Genomic DNA, 23,658 nt, shown 5'->3' on the forward strand with positions numbered 1-23,658 from the left:
GCCGTGGCCGCTGGGCCTGCGCTTCCAGAGCTTGTGCTCCGCAACGGGAGAGGCCACAATGGTGAGAGGCCCATGTACTGCAAAAAAAAAAAAAAAAAAAAAAAAAAAAAGAAGCCTCACTTTAAAACTATCAGATTCAACAGACATAAAATTGCCCTGTCAAATAGCCATTGAAGTGTCTAACTGCTCTCAATTTCTGTCCTTAACTGAAGGGGGCTGACCTTCAGGGCCTTCCTGGCACTTGAATAGTCCTGTCTTAGGGCAGGTGCGGGTGTGTGTGTAATTGATTTCGTATTCCCCCCACCCGCCCGCTCTTTGTATTTAGAAGGTACCTTAAATGAACGAATGAGAAGTCTTACTTCTCTTAGGATAAACGTAGAGCTCTCCCATCTTTGTCATCCCGTGACCTTGGAACATCGCTTTGTAAGAGGCTGTTCTCGTCATTTTGCATCCTTGGTGCCTGTGCTGAACCCTGGCTGCCCTTCTGCTCTGACTCCTGTCCTCTGCCTCTTGATTGTGTTTGCACGGCTGTCTCGTCTGGCCCACTGGGAGCCCCTTCAGGCCTGGACTGGTGCGGCCTGCTCTTTGGCTACCCTGGGCCTTGATGAGGACTCCTCCCTCAGAGCTGCTTGGTAAAGGCCTGCTGTGCAGACGACCCCACAGCCTTTAACGGGTGCTGCTGGCAGGGGTGCTGCCCCCCAGCTTCCAGAACTGGTTTTCTGCCCTGATCTTGTTGCCCAAGGATCTGGATGCTTAAGCTTGTCTGAGAAGCAAACTGCCTTCATTACGTAATTCAGACAGTAGATGGATGTTTCTCATGCTTGCCTGGCGCTCAGAACCATCGGGGTGCTTGCGTTTCTATGGATTCCTGGGCTTTCTCCAGATTCCCTGAATCGGAATTTCTAGGACATGGGTCTGGAAGTTTGATGTTTTAGCAAACACTTCCAGGTGGTTTTTATGGTCAGGAAATTAGGGAAAGAGGGAACTACCTTGTAAAATATTCCAGTGTCTTCGGAGAGCTACTTAAGCTCCATGGCCCTCAGTTTCCTCATCTGTAAAATGGGGATATGTATGTGTGTGTATTTATATATAAATATTTATATATACTATATAGATATATTTAAAATTTATTTAATGAAATGGCTAACATTGTGAATGACCCACATCTTTATTGTTGGCAACTGTCTGATTTTCATGACATTTGTGACTAATTGTTATATAGATAATTCAAGCTTATAGAAAAATTCCAAGATACACATGCACAGATATGCAGTGATAATAACCCAGAGATGCAGCTGCTAACATTTTGGAGCATTGCCTTCTAGTCTTGTGTGTGTGCGTGTGCCTATACATACATGCAGTTTATATTCAGAAAATGGGATTATACTGTTCCTGTTGTGTAGTTGCACTTGGCAGTGGATCATAACATTCTTTGTGCATCAATAAATAAGAGTTTGTTAGACTTGGGTTCATATCTTGATTCATGCACTTAGTAGCTCGGTGACCTTGGGCAAGTTATTTAACCTTTCTGAGCCTTGATTTTCTCAGTTGTGGAGTGGGGCAGTGATTGGACCTATGTTGCAATGTCACTGTGAGAATTAAATCAATAATTGATAAAAAGTGCTTATCACGGCACCTGGCTCAGAGAGAGCCCCTGTTAGCTGACAGCTGTGATTATCCTGCAGCACCAGCCCTGGGGACCTGGTGGAAAGAGCTGCTGATCCCCAGGGTCCCCATTTGGGAACTGCTGCTCCATCTCTGCCCAGTCCAACTTCACGTTCTGGGAAGTTTTCTGGGGTTTTCCCTGCTTGGACTAGCCATGCTCTTGTCCGGAAAGGTGATCTGTGTTCCTCTTTGGCTCAAGGGGAAGCCCTGGACCTGTGGCTGCCCCCTCACACTCCATCTGCTTCCTACACCCATCTGTCTCCTCCATTCTAATGCATCATAGTGGGGATGACCCTTGATTCTGGCTTCTGGGCAGGTGTAGGTCCAGTCTCTGGGTGACCCCGGAAACTCCTCCCCAGAATCCAAACATTCCTTCAACAAATAGTTAGGACACGGTGTTTTGTGAGGGGTGGGGTGGGGTGGGGCTCAGCCTGTCTTCTGCACAGACATTATCTCATGTGATGCCTCAGCAGGCATGTGAGCAAAGGTGATATATGCCCATTTCACAGATGAGAAAGTAGAGGCCCAGGGAGCTGATATGACTTGCCCAAGCCTCAGAACTGGAATTCAGAAATGCACTTCTCCCACAACACCTAGTAGGCTTCCCAAAACGAGTGAGACTGTCTCCCTGCCCTTGAGGGGTTGATAACCAACTTTTGGATTTCCCATTTGGTGGGAAGGACCTATGAACAACTCAGAGTGCAACATCCTGGTAAAGAGAGGGAACTTTGGGATCACACCCTAGCTTTGTGGATCCAGACAAGTGATTTAACGTTTTTGTTTTTTTTTTTTTTTTTGCGGTACGCGGGCCTCTCACTGTTGTGGCCTCTCCCGTTGCGGAGCACAGGCTCCAGACGCGCAGGCTCAGTGGCCATGGCTCACAGGCCCAGCCGCTCTGCGGCACGTGGGATCCTCCCGGACCGGGGCACGAACCCGCATCCCCTGCATCGGCAGGCGGACTCTCAACCACTGCGCCACCAGGGAAGCCCGATTTAAGGTTTTTGATGCGTCAGTTTTTTCGTTCACAGAATGGGCTCAGAACACCGGCCTCACAGCTAGCATTGCTGTGTGGATTTAAAAACAAACAAACACATTTAAAGCACTTATCTCACAGCGCCGGCACACTGTGAGTATTCAGTGAATGGTGGCTGTGCAAGCATGACCATTATTCCCCAGAATGCTTTATGGTAACTGACAAAGATGCCCCCAGCACACATCCCAGAGATGCTCGCATCATGGGCTTTTGACCCTGGTATCAAAAGAATGCCTCATGCAGAAGATTAAAAAGAAAGAGGTAGTGGGCTTCCCTGGTGGCGCAGTGGTTGAGAGTCCGCCTGCTGATGCAGGGGACACGGGTTCGTGCCCCGGTCCGGGAAGATCCCACATGCCGTGGAGTGGCTAAGTCCGTGAGCCATGGCCGCTGAGCCTGCGCGTCCGGAGCCTGTGCTCCGCAACGGGAGAAGCCACAACAGTGAGAGGCCCGCATACCGCAAAAAAAAAAAGAAAGAAAGAAAGAAAGAAAGAGGTAGTATGAAAAAGTATGAAAAAACAGGGAGAGATCCTGGAGGCTTACTACCTAGTGAAAAAAGTATGATACAATTTATGTGAAAAAACCCACAACCCCACCCATCAAACCACACTGCAGAGTTCCTACATGTATGTATATATATATGTGAAAGTACATAGGAAAAGGTCTGGAAAGAAGGACACCAAACAAATCTCAATAGTTCCCCCCATTACCTTCAGGGAGAAGGAGGTCAGCATTAGTGGGAGTAGTGGGCACAGGGAGCTTTGGCTTTATCTGAAGTGTTCTAGCTTCTTCTTTACAAAGAAAATATGTGGATGTGTTTATTAAATAAGTAAAGTAAATTAAAATAAAGTTATCCTTTCTGCAATATTGGGGCTTTGGAATCAGACTTGGGTTTGAATCCTAGCTCTCTACTTAAGTTGTGTGATGGTGAGCAAATGACTTAATTTCTCTGGGCATCATTTCTTCATCTGTAAAATGTAGATCCTGACAGCACCTAGCTCCAGGGGATGTGAGGATATATTAACATGATGCATGTAAGAGCGCACGGAAGTGTCAATAATGGTACTTTTATTTTTATCATTATGCTTTTTTCATTTACTCTTCCGAATCTGAAAAGGGCTCCTTAATCCTTTAAGACTCCTGTGTCTTCATTACTCACCGATTATAATGCAAGGAAAACAGTAATAAATTATATAATAGCGTATGTACAAATAAAATGCCAGAGAAGAATCGATAAAGACTTGCTGGAGAAGGTGACATCTGAGATGGGCTTTGGAGAGAAAGTCAGATTTTCATGAGTTGATGGGGTGGTATATCAGTTAGCTATGGGTTTCACTAATGCTGCATAACAAACAATCCCCAAACCTTAGTTGTATACAATATAAACTTTTATTGGTTCCCTGAAGATTAGTGGCTCTTCTGATCTTGACTGGGCTCACTCATAGCCAACCCTGGGCAACAATTTGCTTTTGGCTGAGCTAGGATGGCTTTGGCTTGGATGTCTGTGAAAACTTGACTTTGTTCTGTGTAGTTTCTCATCCTTCAGTGACTAGCTGACCAGCCTGGGCACATTCTCATGGAGATTCAAGAGAGCAAGCAGAAACACACAAGGCCTCTTTCTATTGGTGGAGGCAAGTCACACTGGTTGGGTGCTGGCACCGATTCTGCCTGTTTAGTGAGTTAACTGCAAAGTCATATCACAAAGGATGTGGAGACAGGAGGGGTAAAGGATTCAGGTCATCTTTACAATCTACCACAGGGGGATATGGAAAGGACTTTTAGGTAGGAGGAGCCTGAGCAAATGCATAGAGAGGTGACATTGAGGTGACGTGTTTAGGGAATTGCATGGAAACGAGAGGCAAGGAGAATAATGGAGTTGAGGTGAACCCCAAATAATAGTCAAAAGGGTTTGAACATTATCCTATAGGACAGTGTTGCCCAGACTCATCAGTCTGTATCACCATCATACTTTTTGTCATATCTGTGTATTTTGCTATCAACCAAACCCAATTTTCTAAAAACATACATGTATCTAAAAATAAAGCTTTGTACAACTGTTGTAATGGAAAACTAGTATCACTTGCCATAAATGGAAGACAATCAAGAAAATAAATACAATGAAAATGTATCATTAAGTTGTTAAATACTGTTACCTGCCCAGGGCTGTGAGTCTGTGTCCTGCTGTCTGTTATAAAGAGAGATTAGCCAGTGTTAGGTGTTAAAGACATAATATCACTGAACTGAGACTGTCTCTTTGATATATAATTAGATGGCTGCAGGGAGATTAGGACAGGAGAGAATGTGCTCATTATGGGACCCAATGTTGCCATGCCTGGGCACCACCCCAAGTTATCAGTGGTACCGACACTTGGGAAATGCTGCTCTTCAAGCATGGGTGTTTGAGCAGTGACATGGTTCCATCAATCCTGCTAAATGTCCATCGACAGATGAACGGATAAAGAAGATGTGGTACGTGTTTACAATGGAATACTACTCAGCCATAAAAAAGAATGAAATCATGCCATTTGCAGCTACATGGATGAACTTAGAGATGATCATACTAAGTGATGTAAGTCAGAGAAAGACAAATACCATATGATGTCACTTATATGTGGAATCTAAAATACGACACAAATGAATATATCTACGAAACAGAAACAGACTCACAGACATAGAGAACAGACTTGTGGTTGCCGAGGCAGAGGGAGTTGGGGATGGAGTGGGAGTTTGGGGTTAGCAGATGCAAACCATTATAGGTAGAATGGGTAACAACAAGGTGCTACTGTAGAGCACAGGGAGCTATATTCAGTATCCTGTGGTGAACCATAATGGAAAATAATTTTTACAAGAAGGTATATATATATATATAACTGAATCACTTTGCTATACAGCAGAAATTAACAGGACATTGTAAGTCAACTATACTTCAATTGAAAAAAAATGTTGATACTTCCAAATCAAATTGCTCTCTGGTGGCATCCTCAATAGTTTCTCACATTCTCACTGACATTGGATAGCATCGGCGTTAAAAAATATTGCCAACCCTATCCAAACATTTTTTTCCATTGATAAGCAGCTAACGCTTATATATCGTATTTTATAAGATCGCTACAGATGTTTAAACAGGAAAAAAATAGGTCACCCGTAATCTTAATTTTGTTATATACCCTCCCAAGGCTTTTCGCATCTATACTCATATAGTTTTATAAAGCTTTTAATACATTATTTATACATTACAAATATTATACATATTTTGTACATCTTTAAATGGTATGCCACTATATGAATACATTGTAATTTATTTACACCAGCTCTTATCACTGAAGAGTTGGATTGTTTCCAATCTCTCATGCCTATTATCCACTTGGAGCAAGACTTCATGAATATCCTTAATTATTTCTTTAGGATAAAGCCCTAGAGCAGCACTGTCCCTTAGAAATATAATGAGGGTCACAGATGTGAACCAAATGTATAATTTAAAATTTTCTAGTAGCCACATCAATAAAGAAACAGCTGAAATTCATTTTAATAATATATTTTATCTAACCCAATGTATCCAAAATATTATCATTGAAACATGTAATCCATGTAAGAATATTAATGAGATATTTTATGTTATTTTTTCCTGTCACGTCTTCAAAATCCAAGGTGTATTTTACACTTACAGCACGTCTCACTTCAGGCACTAAAATGTCAAAGTACAATGTAGCTCTATCAAAATGACACGGTTATGTTTAACAGAAAACTAGTGTACGGGGCTCCCATTTTCAAATTTAAATTGAATAAAATTTAAAATTCCATTCCTTAATCACCCTATAGCAATACCCTACATGTTCAGTTAGCCACACGTAGCTGGTGAAGTGACCATTTTGGACATTTGACACTGAGATTAAATCAGTTTCACTCACGTCTGCTTGTCAACGTGTGAAACCAGAGCAGAGTTGGGGGTGGTGCCTGGATATTGGATTTGCGAATCCATCAGCAAACATCAAGATCTGAAACAACAGCAACAACAACAAGGCATGCCATATGATCCAGCAATCTCACTCCTAGGCACGTATCTAGAGAAAACCGTAATTTGAAAAGATACATGCACCCCGGTGTTCATAATCAGCAGAGTTTACAAGAGCGAAGATGTGGAAACAACTTAAATGTCCATCGACAGATGAATGGGTAAAGAAGATGTGGTACATATATACAATGGACTACTACTCAGCCATAAAAAAGAATGAAATAATGTCATTGGAAGCTACATGTATGCAACTAGAGATTATCATGCTAAGTGAAGTAAGTCAGAGAAAGACATATACCATATGATATCACTTATATGTGAAATCTAAAATATGACACAAATGAACTTATCTACAAAACAGAAACAGACTCACAGACATAGAGAACAGACTTGTGGTTGCCAAGGGGGGGTAGGGGAGGGGTGTATTGGGAATTTGGGAGTAGCAGTTGCAAACTATTGTATACAAGATGGATGAACAGCAAGATCCTACTGTAGAGCATAGGGAACTATATTCAATATCCTGTGATAAACCATAATGGAAAAGAATATGAAAAAGAATATATATAGATAGATAGATACATATCTATATCTATCTATATCTGTATCTGAATCACTTTGCTGTACACCAGAAACTAACACAACACTGTAAATCAACTATACTTCAAGTTAAACAAAAACAAAAACAAAAACAAGGGCTTCCCTGGTGGCGCAGTGGTTGAGAGTCCCCCTGCCGATGCAGGGGACACGGGTTCGTGCCCCAGTCTGGGAAGATCCCACATGCTGTGGAGCGGCTGGGCCCGTGAGCCATGGCCGCTGAGCCTGCACATCCGGAGCCTGTTCTCCGCAACGGGAGAGGCCGCAGCAGTGAGAGGCCCACGTACCGCAAAAAACAAAAACAAAAACAAGGCAGGCAGCAGAACTAGGGTGAGAGGGCAGCCCAGCAGGGGTCAGGGTTCATGAGGGCAGCACCCAGGCAGGGCAGTGGCCTGGTGGAGTTAGGGAATTCACTAAATTCAGCAGACGGAGCCAGTAAATAAATATATTGAGGATTGTTTTTCTCACTGCCTGAGAAGAGTGATACAAATGTGGGGAGGGAAAATGCTAGAATAAACCCTATGGTGTTGGATTGGGATTAGAGGTATCAGTTATCAATACATATAAATAACAAATATAAGTGCAGATTTATATATCTACGTATTCACATATGCATTGCACATACATATGTTGCCTAGGCTGTCTACTAAGGGGACTGGAAATGATGACACCCCAGTATCAATAATCTCACCAAGTACTCAGATCTTGGCTTCTGAATACCATATTCCGCTCAGAGGAACCAACACTCCTTGGAAAAATGATGGATTCCAGGGTTGGGGCAGGAAAAGAATAAGATGACCCTAGAAAATTTTGTTGTGTCAGAGAGTAAGGAAGTGCTCGAAGAATGATGGGGACGTGTCAAAGTGTACTTATTTCTTTTGTGTGGTTTTCCATACTTGTATAAACAAAATAGTTAACACAAGTCGTAAAATAAAACAACGGACAGACATGAGAGTTCTATAGATGTCTTAGTTGAGAGCTCAGCTTTGAAGTCTCAGTAGGTCAGACCCTATTCATTCAGAAATAAGCTAGAGAAAAAACATATTCTTTTTGACATTTTCTATTCTAACAGTCGAAATTGAGATTCTAAATGAAAAGCATTCTAGGTACATTAGCATAAGGTGAATTTTGTGCCGTTATTGCAATAGAATGTGGACTTATCAAGAATGGCAACTTTGGGACTTCCCTGGCAGTCCAGTGATTAAGACTCCATGCTTCCACTGCAGGGGGCACGGATTTGATCCCTGGTTGGGGAACTAAGATCCCACATGCTGCGCAGCATGGCCAAAAAAATAAATAAATTTAAAAATTTTCCTTTAAAAAAAAAAAAATGGCAACTTTCTCTTTACTAGTAAGGTGAATAAAATTAACGTTAACTTAAATACCAGTTTTCTGATTTCTTCCAGTGGGCTTCAGTGCCAGGTGAGCTCTCCTAGATGGCAACAGGAATGCCCAGGCAGCTCCTGGCTTTGCCGGCACCCTCCTGACAATTCCAGTGGGAAGTGGGAGCTGTCCTCTGAGTGCTTGGGAAGGGTTGATGGGGAGGCTTCTCGGTGGCCCAGCCTGGCTTACTTGTTACTCCTGCTCCAAAGGCCGCAGCCAGGCCTGGGTCACATGCCCACCCTGCAGCCTGGTGGCGGTGGGGTAGGTGGGTGAAGCCAGCTTCACCTCAGCCATATGAACTGGGAACCAAAGAAGGAAGGCTCCCCAAAAGAAAGCTGAAATAGTCTTTGTATGGAGACCAGCTAGACAGAAACAGATGCCCACTGCTGTCATGCCCTGCTCCAAATTACATGATCCTAGAATTCCGGGACTGCCTTCTTGATAAATATTGGTTGACAGGTGCTTTAAAATGTCAAAGGCATTTGTATAACTAAGGATTTTAATTTTTGTTTCATTGAATTATCTTTATTAAATAGCTTTTAAATCACAAAAATTATAACATGCTTTGAGTAACTATTGAAACAAAGCAAAAATATATAAAGAAATACAACCGTTTTTTCCTCACCCCATCTATAGAGCTTCCCCATCCCAACTTAGCAGGCTGGGGTGTGTCTTCCACATTTTTTCTCTGCTCATGCACACCTACTGCCTTTCTTTTGTTAATGTTGTTAGTTTTTACACAATAGGCAATAAAAAAGAAAACTTTCCTTTTTCATGGCACGACATCCCTCTAGAAGCATGGGTTCAGGTCCATCTCATTTTATTTTATTTTTTAAATTTATTTTTTGCCCACACCATGCGGCATGCGGATCTTAGTTCCTGGATGAGGGATCGAACCTTTGCCCCCTGCGGTGGAAGCATGGAGTCTTAACCACTGGACCACCAGGGAAGTCCCAGGGTCCACCTCACTTGAAAAGTATTTGTTAATTTATGAATACTTGCATGTGACTTAAGATTGAAACAGCAAAAAAGGGGTTAAACAAAATATTCCTTTCACCTCTGTCCCCCTCCCTCCCTCTTTCCTTCCCTGGAAGATTAGGGATCTTTCCAGAGAGTGTCTGCATTTACAAAGATATGCAAATGTAAACATTTCCCGCATGAATGAGAGAGTGTTTGTTTTTATTTATCAGCGTATCTTGTCTTAGTACACAGCACACTTCCCCTTTTTGTTTTACAGCTGCATAGAGGTCCGCTGTGTGCGTGTGTCCTCATTTATGATGAGTCTCCTACCGATGGCCCCTCAGGGTGTTTGCAGTCTTCTGCCATTGCAAACAGAACTGTAGGAAATATCCTTCTCCACAGTCATTTGACACAGGATGGGGTGTCTGTGGGAGGAGTTCCTACAAGTGCAACTGTGAAGGTCAAAGGATTGGTGCAGCGGAGATGTGGATGGATACAGTCCAAACCCCGCCCCCACTACACGGGTACAACGCACGCCGTCCTCCCCAGCAGAATCTTGGAACCTGCCTGTTTCCCCATCTTCACCAACACAGTTGGGACATGAGTGGAAACTGGGTCTCACTGCAGTTGAACCGGTCTTTAAAACACGGAGTTGGGGTGCGGAGGGGACATTGGGGAGATACTTGCCTCTCGTCCTTGTGGCAGTGCCTCTGAGACATGTCCTCTGTTCTCTGTGTCTCCGCAGAGCAAGCTGGTGAAGTACTTCAGCCGGCAGCTGTCCTGCAAAAAGAAGGTAGCCCTGCAGGAACGCAATGCCGAGCTGGACGGCTTCCCCCAGCTCCGGCACTGGTTCCGGATCGTCGACGTGCGGAAGGAAGTCCTGGAGGTGACTGGAGGCGACCCCTGCCCTCTGCCCCTTACTGGCCGGCAGCCAGCCCCCTCAGGCAGTGGGTTTTTGGCTGTGTCTGGCTCATAGTAGGACTTAAATACGTGTTGGATGAAGGCACGGAGCATCTCTGATGCTGTCTGAATGGGGTCATTAAGAGTGCGGTTCTAGGGACTTCCCTGGTGGTCCAGTGGTTAAGAATCCAGGCTTAAGTTCGATCCCTGATCGGGGAACTAAGATCCCACATGCTGTGAGGTGTGGCCAAAAAAAAAAAAAAAAAAAAAAAGAGTGTGAATCTAGAGTCAGATAGACCCTCTTTCAACTCTGCCACTTAAGGACTCAGTCTCCTGGGCCAAATCACTTTACCTCTTAGACCAGTGCTGTCCAGCAGAATGTTCTACTATGGTGGAAATATTTCATATCTGTGCTGCCTGATGCGGTAGCCACCAGCCACATGTAGCTACTGAGCACTTGAATTGTGGTTAGTGCATGTGACCGAGGAACTCAATTTTTAATTGTATTTAATATTCATTAATGTGGCCAGTGGCCACCATACTGGGCAGCATAACTTAGGACATTGGTTTTCTCATCTGTTCAATGGGGTAATGGTTGTCTCCTCTTCTTAAGTAGTTGGCATGATAAAATGAGAGGATCTGTGTAAAATGTTCAGCCCATAGTCTGGAACCTAACTGTACCCAGGAAATGTCAACTTATGATTGTTGTTGCTGTTACTGAAAGCTTTGGAAGTAATAGGTTTTCTAGTGACAAAACCAGCACCCCTGTTGTCTTGTGTCCACTCTCCAGGAGTGGATCACATCCTTAAGGTTCAAGGATGGTGAGATTTCCCTACCCTCTGGGATCTTGGGTTCCCCCCTGTTTTCAGTGACTGGGTGGAAACTTTCCTAATAAAATCAGGTCTCATTCATTGAATCTTCAGTGCCAGGCATAGTACTGAGGGTTTTACATGCAGGATCTCAACTCGTGAGACTGTTCAGACCCTCACAACGACCTTTTGAGGTAGGTATGACTTTTACCCCATTGTACAGAGCAGGAAACCGAGGCTAGAAGATGGAGGGAGTTGCCCTGCTCGTGAGTGGGCGGAGCTAGCAGGAAAACCCAGCTCAGATGGACTCCAGAGTGTGAAGTGGGAAGCATGGTGCTTTCTCCTCGTTTTCCTGTTGGGGGGGCCTCCCTGAGCTGGAGAGAGGGCGTTCTGGGCGCCCCCCCTCACCTGCAGGACCAAGTGCCATTTCTCAAGGCACCCCCTGCTTCCTGCTCGAAGAGGCCTGGAAGATCCTTTTGTCTTTTTTAGACCTTGTTCCCAGTGTGATCTTGCCCGAACAGGCTACATCTAACAGTCCTGAGCTGGGGATACAGAACCCTCACATTCCCCTCTCCCCCGGCCCGCATCTTGCGCATACGCACCAGGTGGTGTAGGAGTCTCTGTTTCTTAATATCATTCCCAGGATGGCGGTTTCGTGTGAATATCCTTAAAATGAAAGGTCCCATAAAAGTACAGACAGTACATTTTATTTGCATGGCTCCATACACGTTTCAGAGGCTTTCAGGACCATTTATGTATCAATTGAGGCGAATAAGACGGAGACAAACCTTCAGGGGTTGAAAACTAGTGACCCTCTGCTGTATCTTGTATCTGACGCACAGATCTTTTTTGTTTGTCTTCAAAATTATTTTTGAGCCAGTATTTAAAAGTTGGAAGAGTGCATAAAAAACTCAGATCTTCGGCTTCTCTCGAAAAATCGGAATTGCTGACCGACCGCACAGACCTAAATTCCTGTCTGGTGTCAGTGAACCGAATTCTGCTGCCCCTTAGGATTCCGCAGGCTAGTTCTCAGCTTTGCTCATTTACATTTACCTGGCCTGCAAGTGCCTGAGCTCCGGCTCTTATCTTAGTCTATGAGAATCGAGTCCAAGGCCACCAACCAGGCGGTGTGGACGGAGCTGGGTTTCTAACTCTCTGTCTGCAGCTCATGCGTGTGTCTCCCAGACAGCCCCCTTCTGTGGAAGAACCAGCAGTGTAGAGAAAGCTCCTAAGTGAGACTGCCTGGGTTCACACTTACTCACAGTGTGACCCTGGGTGATGATGGTCTGACTTCTCTGAATGCCAATGTCCTAGTTACAGACTGATCATGATGGCAAAAGTACCTGCTTTATGTGGCCTTTGTGACCTTTAGAGAAAGTCCACGAAAAGCACTTAAAACAATGTTCTATTTCAATTATTATTATTATTATTATTATGAATAAATCGAACAGAAGTGCCTCTCCTCTTTTGGCCCAAGCTAGTTAAAGCCTTCTCCATTTTTTTCTGTCATTCTTCCTTCTGTGATTTGTGTGTGTGTGTGAACCGTAAACTTCAGTGTAAATTGAGTATTTTGGAGGGTAAATTATAGGATTAAAATGCACAAGTGAATCTTGCAGCAAAGAGGAGAATTCCTTTATGTTGTGACTCATCCCTTCTAAATGTAATTCATTTCATACTTTCAGATCCTGGTCCATCACCTACCTTTCTGAATGTGGACTTCCCTGTAACAGTCCCTATTTGAGAAAGCTTCTATGTGACTCATTCTTGTTCTTTCTCTGCCCCTGACCTAGTGAGTTGGAGAGGCACTGATCGGGTTTCAGCTTTTGCCCGGCAGCTTTTTTTTTTTTTTTTCATAGAATTTTTGTGTCGATGCAGTTTTCATCTTTCTGACTGCCAGATTAAGGCGGGCGCGGGGTGGGGCAGGGTGGTGTCTCATTTGGTTGTAATACACAAATATGGCCACAAGAGGGCGGAAGTACTCCACAATATTGTCTTAGTATCTCCATTCTTTGCTGTCTAAAACTCTTATTTTAATAATAGTAATAATAATAAATGTCAAATGTTGGTTACCAATAAGTGCTATAATGTGAAGGCTATTTTTATGTAGATGCGTAAATATAGAAGTTTGACCAATTTCCAGGTGTGTCCATATTGTGGTGTATAGGGCCACACTACTTCAGGGAAGGGAGGGATGGTTGCTGGCGGTGGTGAAGGGACACCTGACCAACACAGTTATAGCCGGCAATCCTACCTTTCCTCCAGCCCATCTCTTCAGCGGTGTCCCTTTCCCCACTCCATGCTATACTCCACTTTGTCTTAGATTGCAAAGTCCTGCCCCATCGGGCTCAGACACAAATCCTGTTTGATTGACAGCACTGAACCACCCACAGGGTTCCAGCCCCCCTTTCCCCTTAAGGTTCCTGAACCCCCAATCTGAGCCCTAGAACGTGTGACTGGGAAAGAGAGAAGAAAAGGGAAAGGAGACCAGCCATCAGGAGACTTGGGCTGTCCAGTTTACTCTGCTCTTATTAGTTCACCCTGGATTTGGGACAAATCATTGCAGTCCAAACCGGGCAGGAGGCATGGAAGGCCTTCCAAGATGAGTAAATTGGAGCCCTGCCTATAAGGAGTTCAAAAACTGCATGGGGAGACAGGTAATTAACTGCCACCATTTACAGAGTCCCGACTATGTGCTAAGCATACCTGCTACCTTACAGAGCACATGAGCTTAAAATTCCCACTTTTCAGGTGAGTAGAGTGGGTCTCAGAGAGGTTAAGTGATTTTCCAGGGATCATCTAGCTAATGAGTGGCAAAGCTGAGATTCAAACGCAGGCGTGTGTGACCGGAGTGAGGAGACCCAACCATTATGCCACGCCGACATCCACCGAGAGCCTGGCGTTCCTCTAGGTACCACTAGAGGGCGACATGGAGGCCTCCCCTCGGGGCGCTTCCGGTCTGTTGACCCTCCTTCTCTCTTCCCTCCGCTAGGAGATCACCCCGGGCCAGCTGAGTCTGGAGGACCTCTTGGAGATGACGGACGAGCAGGTGTGTGAGACCGTGGAGAAATACGGGGCCAACCGGGAGGAGTGTGCCCGCCTCAATGCCTCCCTCTCCTGCCTCCGGAACGTCCACATGTCAGGTGAGCAGCCCCAGGGGGATGGAAACGCGTCCCCGTCGTGTTTGCCGCCATTCCTCCGGGTTCCCGTGCCCGCACCTGCAGGCCAGGACGAGGCAGAGGCAGCTCTGGATGGTGCGTGCCGCTCATGAGCAGAGGAAAGAGGGCCTGGAATTCGGAGCCAGAAGAAGTGGTCGGGGCAGCTACTCTCGCCCAAGGGAGACCTTCTGAGGTTGTAGGGCATGGGGTTCTGGATAATTAGGGTCCAGATATGGAAATATTGGGCGTGAGTGAAAGACTAGGGTCTTTTTTTTTGCTCCGTGGCATGTGGGATCCTCCCGGACCAGGGCTTTGTGTCCCCTGCATTGTCAGGCGGACTCCCAACCACTGCGCCACCAGGGAAGTCCCTAGGGTCTTTTTACCTTATACATTGGGAAGTGCCTTTGTACTTTGGCTCAGCATCTAACTTCTTATTTTTCTTTTTCCACAAATAATATACATTCATTGTAAAAGAAATTAGAAAATAGATTTAAAAAACCCCAAGTCCCCACCCTCGACTGTTATCATTTTGGTATAATTTTTGGTATAATTCTTCCTGACAAATGGGTATGTGTATAGTTTCTCTAAACAATAAATGATGAAACCATGAAGCTAGGATTATCCATACATATTATTTTGAAACCTGCTTTTTTCACTTAACAAAATAACTTCTGATTTGTTTTTATCAGTTTGAGGTCCAACATTGTAACCTTTCTTTGCTATTTTTCATTAATTTCTCAAATACCTGTTTGCCCTGATTAGCAGGACACCAAACATCATTCTGATTGAGGTTTCCTGCTTTCCTCTAGCCTCATGATTTTTCCACTATCTCTGGGGCCTTTTCAGTCCTAAGGGATCAGCTCTGCAAGCAGCCAAAGAAAAGCTTACTGGTCCACCGGCATGGTTGTTTCAGTTCCCACCACAAGGAGTCACTGTTGAGCACTAGTCAGGCACTGATAAACGGTCAGGTGGCTGTACATCAATAGGTGCCCTAGCTGGATTCAACATGAAACATTCAACGAGTATTTATGGAGTGATTATGTGTGCCAGCAGGGCTGGGCGTATGGAAGTGGACAAAAAAGAACATGTTTGAAACAGGTCATTGGCCCAGCTCCCCCATGCATGCCCTTTTGGATTCTTTCTTGCTAGCAGACTCTAATGATGGCTACGATCATCATCAAATAGCCCTGAACTGGGGGCTCTTCTGTCACTGAAGGTGACTGGTAGCATTCCTGGCATCTACCAGTAGAGGTAACGCTAGATACCAGTAGCACCCCTGCCCCATCCCTGTCATGACAAACAGGAATGTCTCCAGATGTTTCTAAATGTTCCAGGGAGGGTCCAGAATTACCCCTGGTTGACTAGCTATACAGGTCACGTTATTCTTCACTCTAGTACAATGCTATTGAGTCACCTAATATTCTCATAGTTAAAAAAGGCCTCTCACTCAGTGCAGACAAAACCTGCTTCAAGGAGACTTCTTCTCTCTACCTACTGTGAGAAGCAGCTGGCCATTTTCTCGCCTTTAAAAAATTGCACTGAATTACAATGTTATATCATAAACATCTTCCTTTGTCAATAAATGTATTTCCTGCTCCTTTTTAACGCCTGAAATCTGCCACCATTTATTCCACCAGCCTCCTATTTCTAGAAATGTAGGTTGTATCCATTTTTTTTCCTGTTATAAGCATTGCTGCAGTGAACAACTTTGAGTGTTAACTTTGGGTACATCCTTGGCGATCCCTGTAGTGTGAATTCATAGGAGTGGAGTTCCTGCAGCAAAGTGTTTACATATTTTAAGACTTCTGGTGAATGTCGCCATATGGCTTTCCAAAAATTCGTACCAATTTATGCCTCTCCCTCCCACCGTCCCCCACAATGCATGAGAGTGAGCATTTGAGGTTAGGTTCTTTTTTAAAATTTGTTTGTTTGTTTGTTTGTTTAAACATCTTTATTGGAGTATGACTGCTTTACAATGGTGTGTTAGTTTCTGCTTTATAAAAAAGTGAATCAGCTATACATATACATATATCCCCATATCCCCTCCCTCTTGCATCTCCCTCCCACCCTCCCTATCCCACCCCTCCAGGCGGTCACAAAGCACCGAGCTGATCTCCCTGTGCTATGCGGCTGCTTCCCACTAGCTATCTATTTTACGTTTGGTAGTGTGTATATGTCCATGCCACTCTCTCACTTCATCCCAGCTTACCCTTCCCCCTCCCCGTGTCCTCAAGTCCATTCTCTACGTCTGTGTCTTTATTCCTGTCCTGCCCCTAGGTTCTTCAGAACCATTTTTTTTTGTTGTTGTTGTTTTACATTCCATATATATGTGTTAGCATACGGTATTTGTTTCTCTCTTTCTGGCTCACTTCACTCTGTATGACAGACTCTAGGTCCATCCGTGAGGTTAGGCTCTTAATTGCTTTTCAGAGTTAATATCTTCTCTTCAGAGTTGTGCTACTGAGTTCGGAAAAGTTCTCATGAATGAGCTGGACCCCAGTTCTTCCTGGGAGAGGGGTTTATGTCACCTCTCCATAGGCGGGGCATCATCCTTTGTAACATCCTGGGCTTGGTGAGACCTTGAGAGGGCCTCTAATCGGGTATTTTTCAAAAATTTTTTAATCGAGATACACAGTAACAAATATGATTTATATTGCAACCCTGTACACACACACACATACACAAATACACACGCATGCACACATTCACATACACAACTAAAAGGAGTTTCATGAAACAATACTCATTCTTACTATACGTGATATTTTATACACTTTTTTCTATTTTATTCCATATCATTTGCCAAATGCTGGTGATAATCCACCACTTTGATTTCACACCCCACTTTTGGGCTGTGAGCCACAGTTTGAAAAGAACACTGATATAATCAATCCTCCCACCACCACCAACCCTTGCTAAGCAGCTGAGATTCCTTTGACGATGTCCTACCTCGGATGCCACCCTTTGAACCACTGGGACCTTGAAAGCAGTGACCAAGGGCTGTGCTCGTGCCCAGATTCCTCCAGCACCAGGGTCAGCTTGGAGAGAACCTCAGCTCAGTAAAGCACTATCCACTCAGCTCTGAGTCTCCTTAAAATTGTGCTCTACCTGCCTTTCCTCGCTGTTATGGTGCCACTCTTCTCATTTTAAGTTTAATTTAAACTTTTTTTTTTCGCGGTACGCGGGCCTCTCACTGCTGTGGCCTCTCCCGTTGCGGAGCACAGGCTCCGGACGCGCAGGCTCAGTGGCCATGGCTCACGGGCTCAGCCGCTCCGCGGCACGTGGGATCTTCCCGGACCGGGGCATGAACCCGTTTCCCCTGCATCGGCAGGCAGACTCTCAACCACTGCGCCACCAGGGAAGCCCAATTTAAACGTTTTTAAGGAGTGGGTTTTTTTTGTTTTTTTGTTTTTTTGTTTTTTTTTTAATGGATACCTCTCTTCCTTAGTAGCCTTAAAGCTGCAAGAAGGCAGGGATCATACCTGTTTTTATTCACCATTTTATTCCCAGCTACATATCTAGCCCATAGGAGGGACTCAATAAATATCTCTGAATCAATACACCTTCCCGCTCATGTAGCCCAGGAAAACTCCCCAGTGCCTTAATGGACAGTCTTTCTTATAGATTGCAAAGCACCTCAGGATCTGGCTCCCATTTGGAAGCCCACTGTTCACATTTCCCCCGCAAGCCCTAAATATCCAATTAATCTATTAGTTACTTAGGGTTTCCTAGATCAGACATGGATTTTGCCTCTTGGTACTCACCCCCCTGCCTAGAATTCCATTCCCCTTTGTCCTCCTGGTGAATCCCTGTTTATTCTCAGGCCCAACTCCTGCCTCGAAGCTTCTGCACTTTTTTTTTTAATTTTTTTTAATTTCTGCTTTATAACAAAGTGAATCAGTCATACATATACATCCGTTCCCACATCCCTTCCCTCATGCATCTCGCTCCCTCCCACCCTCCCCATCCCACTCCTCCAGGCAGTCACAAAGCACCGAGCTGATCTCCCCGTGCTCTGCGGCTGCTTCCCACTATCTATCTACCTCACGTTTGGTAGTGTATACATGTCCATGCCTCTCTTTCGCTTTGTCACAGCTTACACTTCCCCCTCCCCATATCCTCAAGTCCATTCTCAAGTAGGTCTGTGTCTTTATTCCCGTTTTACCCCTAGGTTCTTCATGACATTTTTTTTTTTAAATTCCATATATATGTGTTAGCATACGGTATTTGTTGAATGAAAAGTTTTTTGGGAAAGCCGCCTGACATGCTTGCTCCTGATCTCCACCAGGGGGAAGCAGTGAGCCACCCTCAAAGGATTCTTGCTTTAAATTCTCTTCGCTCAAAAATTATCATTGGTTTCTTGAAGCTTCGAACTATCTTGGGAGCTGGCTGGTTCCTGTCATTTCCTGCCCTTCACCTTAACCAAAAATGTTATCCTAATAGGGAAAAAAACAAGTGTCTTTCGCACCAGACTCTTGTTTCTTGAGCTTGGTATTCCCAGCTCTCAGCCAGAAAGCTGGAGTCTCCTACAGTGATAAAATCAGATATTTTAAATTCTGGTGTGTAGTGGGGACTCAATGAACGTTTGTTGAGGGACTGAAGGAATACAAGTTGTGATGAGAAACTCATATGGAAACCAAACATATGGAGACAAGGAAGCTTTATCTCTGGCCAAGAATGCATGTAATCTCAGTCTCTCTGTTTCTTAGAGCATAGGGGCAGCTTGATTTTAGAGTTGTTAACTCTAATCTTAGTTTTCTCCTTGGGTTTTGGGGCTATCCTTATTTCCCAGTGCCCGAGGAACCCCAAAGATAGGAAAGCTTAACCTTTTCATCTCTTCTCCCAGCTAGTTAGGTCAGCCTTAGCCTGACACCAAAGAATGTGCAATCATTCCTTCAACAAGCTCCAGGGACCCCGAAGCCAGGATATCCGAACCGTTCCTTATCGTGTCAGCTATGGCCTGAAACCACAAACATTCATTCCCTCATTTAACAAAGTTTATCGAAAGCCTACAGTATGCCAGGCACTGTTCTAATCTCTGAAAATGTATGCTTAGATGTCTGTCCTTATGGAGTTTACATTCTAGTGGGGGAGACAGGCAATACATTATATCATAATAAGCATGTACATTAGGAAGTGTGTTAGAATACGTGCTGTGGAGCACTCCAAGGCTGGAGACCTCAGGTATGAAGACCACGGGCTCCCTTCCTGAGCCTTCCTGTCCTGGGTCACAGCTGCCTTATCAGAGGAGAAGCTGGTGGGGGCATAGCTCAGGTATCAGAGTGCTGTTGCCGTGACTTTCTCTTTTCTGATGTTTGCTCTTTCTCTCTATTCTGTTTCTTGGCTTTTTGATTATTTTTAGCTTACTAATGTGTGGTCATTTGTATCTTCACTTTTCGAAGGAAAAACCCAGGTTCAATGTAATGGAAGACCCTGCTTTCCTCCCTCCCTCTCTCCCACCCCTCCCTCCTATACACATGTATCAAGCACTCACTACACATTTGGTACTGTGCTGGGTTCCAGGGCCTGACGACCTTCTTGGGGCTTCAGGGTAGAGCTGAGACCAAGAGGAGGAGGGGGAGGTCTCCTAATGACCGGGGGGTGGGGGGAGCACTTGGAAGTGCATTGCTTCCGCAAGGGAGCTCGGAGCATCCCAGGCGTGGAGAGACCAGTGTGGCTGGCCCACTGGGAATGTTGGGCAGAGAGGTGGGAGCTGGCATCAGACAGGGGGCAGGGCCAGCCGCCACGGTGGACCATGGCACAGAGCTTGCATGGCAGGGTTTTGAGTAGAAGATGCCTGGATTACTTGTCCAGTTTTCAAACAAACACTCTGGCTGCAGAGTGGGTGGGTGGCTTGGAGTGAGATGCCAGGAAGCGTCAGAGGAGCCCAGGGTGCCACTGGCAGACAGGTGCCCTGGGAGCTTGCTTTGTTGAGCCCCCCTCCAGCTCCTCCTCTTGAGTTTCGGGGGTGGGTGGAGGAGCAGGGAACTGGCAGCCAGGAGAAAAACAGGATGCAGAGTGGCCCCGAAATAGGACAGCCTCAGATGCTCTCTGGTATCTCCGCAGTTTGCGTATTGAATGAAGCCCACCAGAACCCCGCCTTCCACTGTAGCCTTCCTTCCACGGGAACAAAGAGTAGGAGTCGTCTTGATTGCCCTATTGTTCCAGTTGCTTCTAACTTCGGGCGGGCTGGGCTGGGTGGCGGAGGAAGAGCCGCCCCTTCCACAGCCCGCCGTGTCTGGTGTGTTCCAGCGCCATGTCCTCATCCGTTCTCCAGCATCCTGTTCTGTGGGTTCTCAGGAATCCCTTACACAGCGTGACTCCGCGTTAGGACTCCTGATTGCAAGCGACGGAAACCTGATGTGATTACCCTTCCTCAGACACGGCTCATTCATTCAGTATAAATTTCGATTGAACATCCTTTGTTTCGGTCTCGGTGGGGGACTAGGGACACAGTGGCGGGCAAGGCCAGTCAGCTCCCGCGGACCTTGTGTTCCAGACCCGAGCTGTCCAATATGGCGGCCACTAGGCTCATGTGGTGAATTAAACTTATGTTCATTGAAGTGAGATAAAATTAAAATTTCACCTCTTGCATGGCACTAGCCGCACTTCAAGTGATGCATAGCCACCTGTGTCTAGTGGCTACCCTATTGGCACGGTTCTAGGTCGTTTCCATCATCACAGAAAGTTCTGTTGGACGGCACTTTTCTAGAATATGTCGAGAGAAACAATACACAAGAGAAATAGCAAATGGTGATCAGTTTTATGTGGAGAATTAAAATAGGGTGATAACGATGGTGGCTAGGTGGCCAGCTTTGATGGGGTGGCCACAGAGAGAGGGTCAGTCAGAGCTCTACCAGAGAAGCAGAACCAGTAGAATAAATATATTAAGAGATTCATTGCAAGGATTTGGTTTATGTGATTGTGGTGCCTGGCTGGGTAGGTCTGAAATCCGTGGGGTAGGCGGTCAGGAAGGGCGGGCTGGAACGACTGGGCATGAGCTGAAGTCGCTGTCCATGGGCAGAATTTCCTTTTCTTCAGGGAAGCCTTAGTCCTGCTCTTAGCGCCTTTCAGTGGATTGAGCCAGCCCTTCCAGATTATCGAGGGTAATCTCCCTTACTTAGAGCCAACTGACTGTGGACTTTAATCACATCTACAAAATACCTTCACAGCAGGAATATAAATTAATAATTGCTTGAATTACTGGGGACTGTGCCTTAGCCACGTTGACATATTGAACTGACCATGACAGTGAGCCTCTCTGGGGAGGTGACATTTAAACGAAGCCTTGAATGACAAGAAGATACAGATATGAGAAGACTGGGGGAAGAACATTTTGAGCAGAAGAAACAGGTCATCAAATCTCAAAAGCACTGTTAAGAAACAGAAAGAAGACCCACGTGGCTGAACCGTGGGGCGTGTTCTGATAACCCATTCCTATGTAACAATCTACTCCACAATTTAATGTCTGAAAACAGCACCTACATTGTTATCTTTCATGATTCCCTGGGTTGGCTGGGCTCAGCTGGGTGGTTCTTTGGTTGCGTGTGTTACGGGCTTGACTGGGCTGGAACGTTCAAGATGGTACATGTGCGTGGATGGCAGTTGACACTGCTTGTTGGATGGGAGTTCAGCCTGGGCTGTTTATGGGGCACCCACATGTTGCGTGTGGCTTGGGCTTCTTATGTTGGAGTGAGCATTCCAAGAGGCAGGAATTGGAAGCCACCAGTTGCCTTAGAAGCTAGTCCTGGAACAGGTACAGTATTGCTTTTGCTGGTGACTGTATCAGTGAGGGGTCAATCAGGGAGCAGAACCGCTCTGAGGGTAATGGAAAAAAGAATTTATCATAGGAGTGCAGACCTTATACAACGGTAGGAGGAGCTGGGGAAGTAAAAGTTTGAAAGGACTAACTGGAGGTTCAGAGCAAAGCCTCTAACCTGCCCTGATAAGGGAAGCCAGCCTGGGTCGTTGGGAACTTCTGGAAGCAGCATGTCCAGCTGTTGCAGGGGGACCATGAAGAGGGGCTGGTGCAGATGCCAGTGGAAGGTTATCGGTTCTTTGGAGCTATCGCCTCTGTGAGTTTGCAGGAAGTGTCTGGTGGTGGACCCGAGGTCACCGTTGATCACCAGGGTCCACGTCAGGAAGGAAAGTTGGCCGTGGAGCAGGGAAAATGGAGGATGAACTCCATCTTCCGCACCTGCCGCCTGCTGCCCTTGCCACCCTTCAGAGCAAGACAGATGCTGCTTCACTTTCTCTGCCCTAATCTGGTACATGTTCACTTTTGGCCAACTCTGACCTGAAGCCACAGAGGACAGGATTCTGGAAACGTGGTACCAGCCTAGCCAAGTCGACAATAGGCTAGTACAGCGCAGGGAGCAGGGGTGGCAGGGAGAAGGCGCAGGTGGAGGTGCAGGCGGGGACCAGCTCCTGGGGAGCCTCAGAGCCATGTCAGGAAAAGCAGAATGGGAGGCTGTTGGAGGGGGTTTGAAGAAGGGAATCGTCTTGATTTGATTTCACTTCACTCATAAGGCAAAGATGGATGGAGCTGGCTTTAGGCAAAGTTCAATCCATCAGTCAGTCTCTCTCCCTCCTCCTTCATCTTAGCTCTGCTTCCCTTGGGGTCGGCCTCAACCCTCCCTATCTATTTAACTCTACCTCACTTTCCTCATCAGCAAAATGGGCATGCTGATAATATCTTCCTCATGGCGTGGTTGCAAGAAAAGAGTTAATAGAAACACTTAGCCTGATGTCTGGCAAATCAAGTGCTTAATATATGATCGCTATGATTATCCTTATTTATTTATTTATTTATTTATTTATTTATTTATGGCTGCGTTGGGTCTTCGTTGCTGCGTGCGGGCTTTCTCTAGTTGCAGCAAGTGGGGGCTACTCTTCATTGCGGTGCGCGGGCTTCTCATTGCGGTGGCTTCTCTTGTCGCGGAGCACAGGCTCTGGGCACGTGGGCTTCGGTAGTTGTGGCACGCGTGCTCAGTAGTTGTGGCTCGTGGGATCTAGAGCGCAGGCTCAGTAGTTGTGGCGCACAGGCTTAGTTGCTCCACAGCATGTGGGATCTTCCCAGACCAGGGCTCGAACCCATGTCCCCTGAATTGGCAGGCGGATTCCTAACCACTGCGCCACCAGGGAAGCCCC

At 45.6% G+C, this 23,658-nt stretch overlaps 1 protein-coding gene across 1 annotated transcript in view; it reads left to right on the plus strand.

The window, feature by feature from the left end:
* KSR2 (kinase suppressor of ras 2) overlaps positions 1-23,658 on the plus strand; it is a gene marked incomplete at its 5' end in the record, with an annotated part of 403,988 nt that overhangs the window by 68,521 nt on the left and 311,809 nt on the right. Inside the window, 2 exons of the mRNA XM_082640816.1 lie at positions 10,390-10,530; positions 14,343-14,493. Coding sequence (XP_082496942.1) covers positions 10,390-10,530; positions 14,343-14,493 — 292 coding nt within the window. The remainder of the gene's footprint in view (positions 1-10,389; positions 10,531-14,342; positions 14,494-23,658) is intronic.

The sequence above is a fragment of the Mesoplodon mirus genome, assembly GCF_964341445.2.
Source record: "Mesoplodon mirus genome assembly, chromosome: 13".
Classification (NCBI taxonomy): domain Eukaryota; kingdom Metazoa; phylum Chordata; class Mammalia; order Artiodactyla; family Ziphiidae; genus Mesoplodon; species Mesoplodon mirus.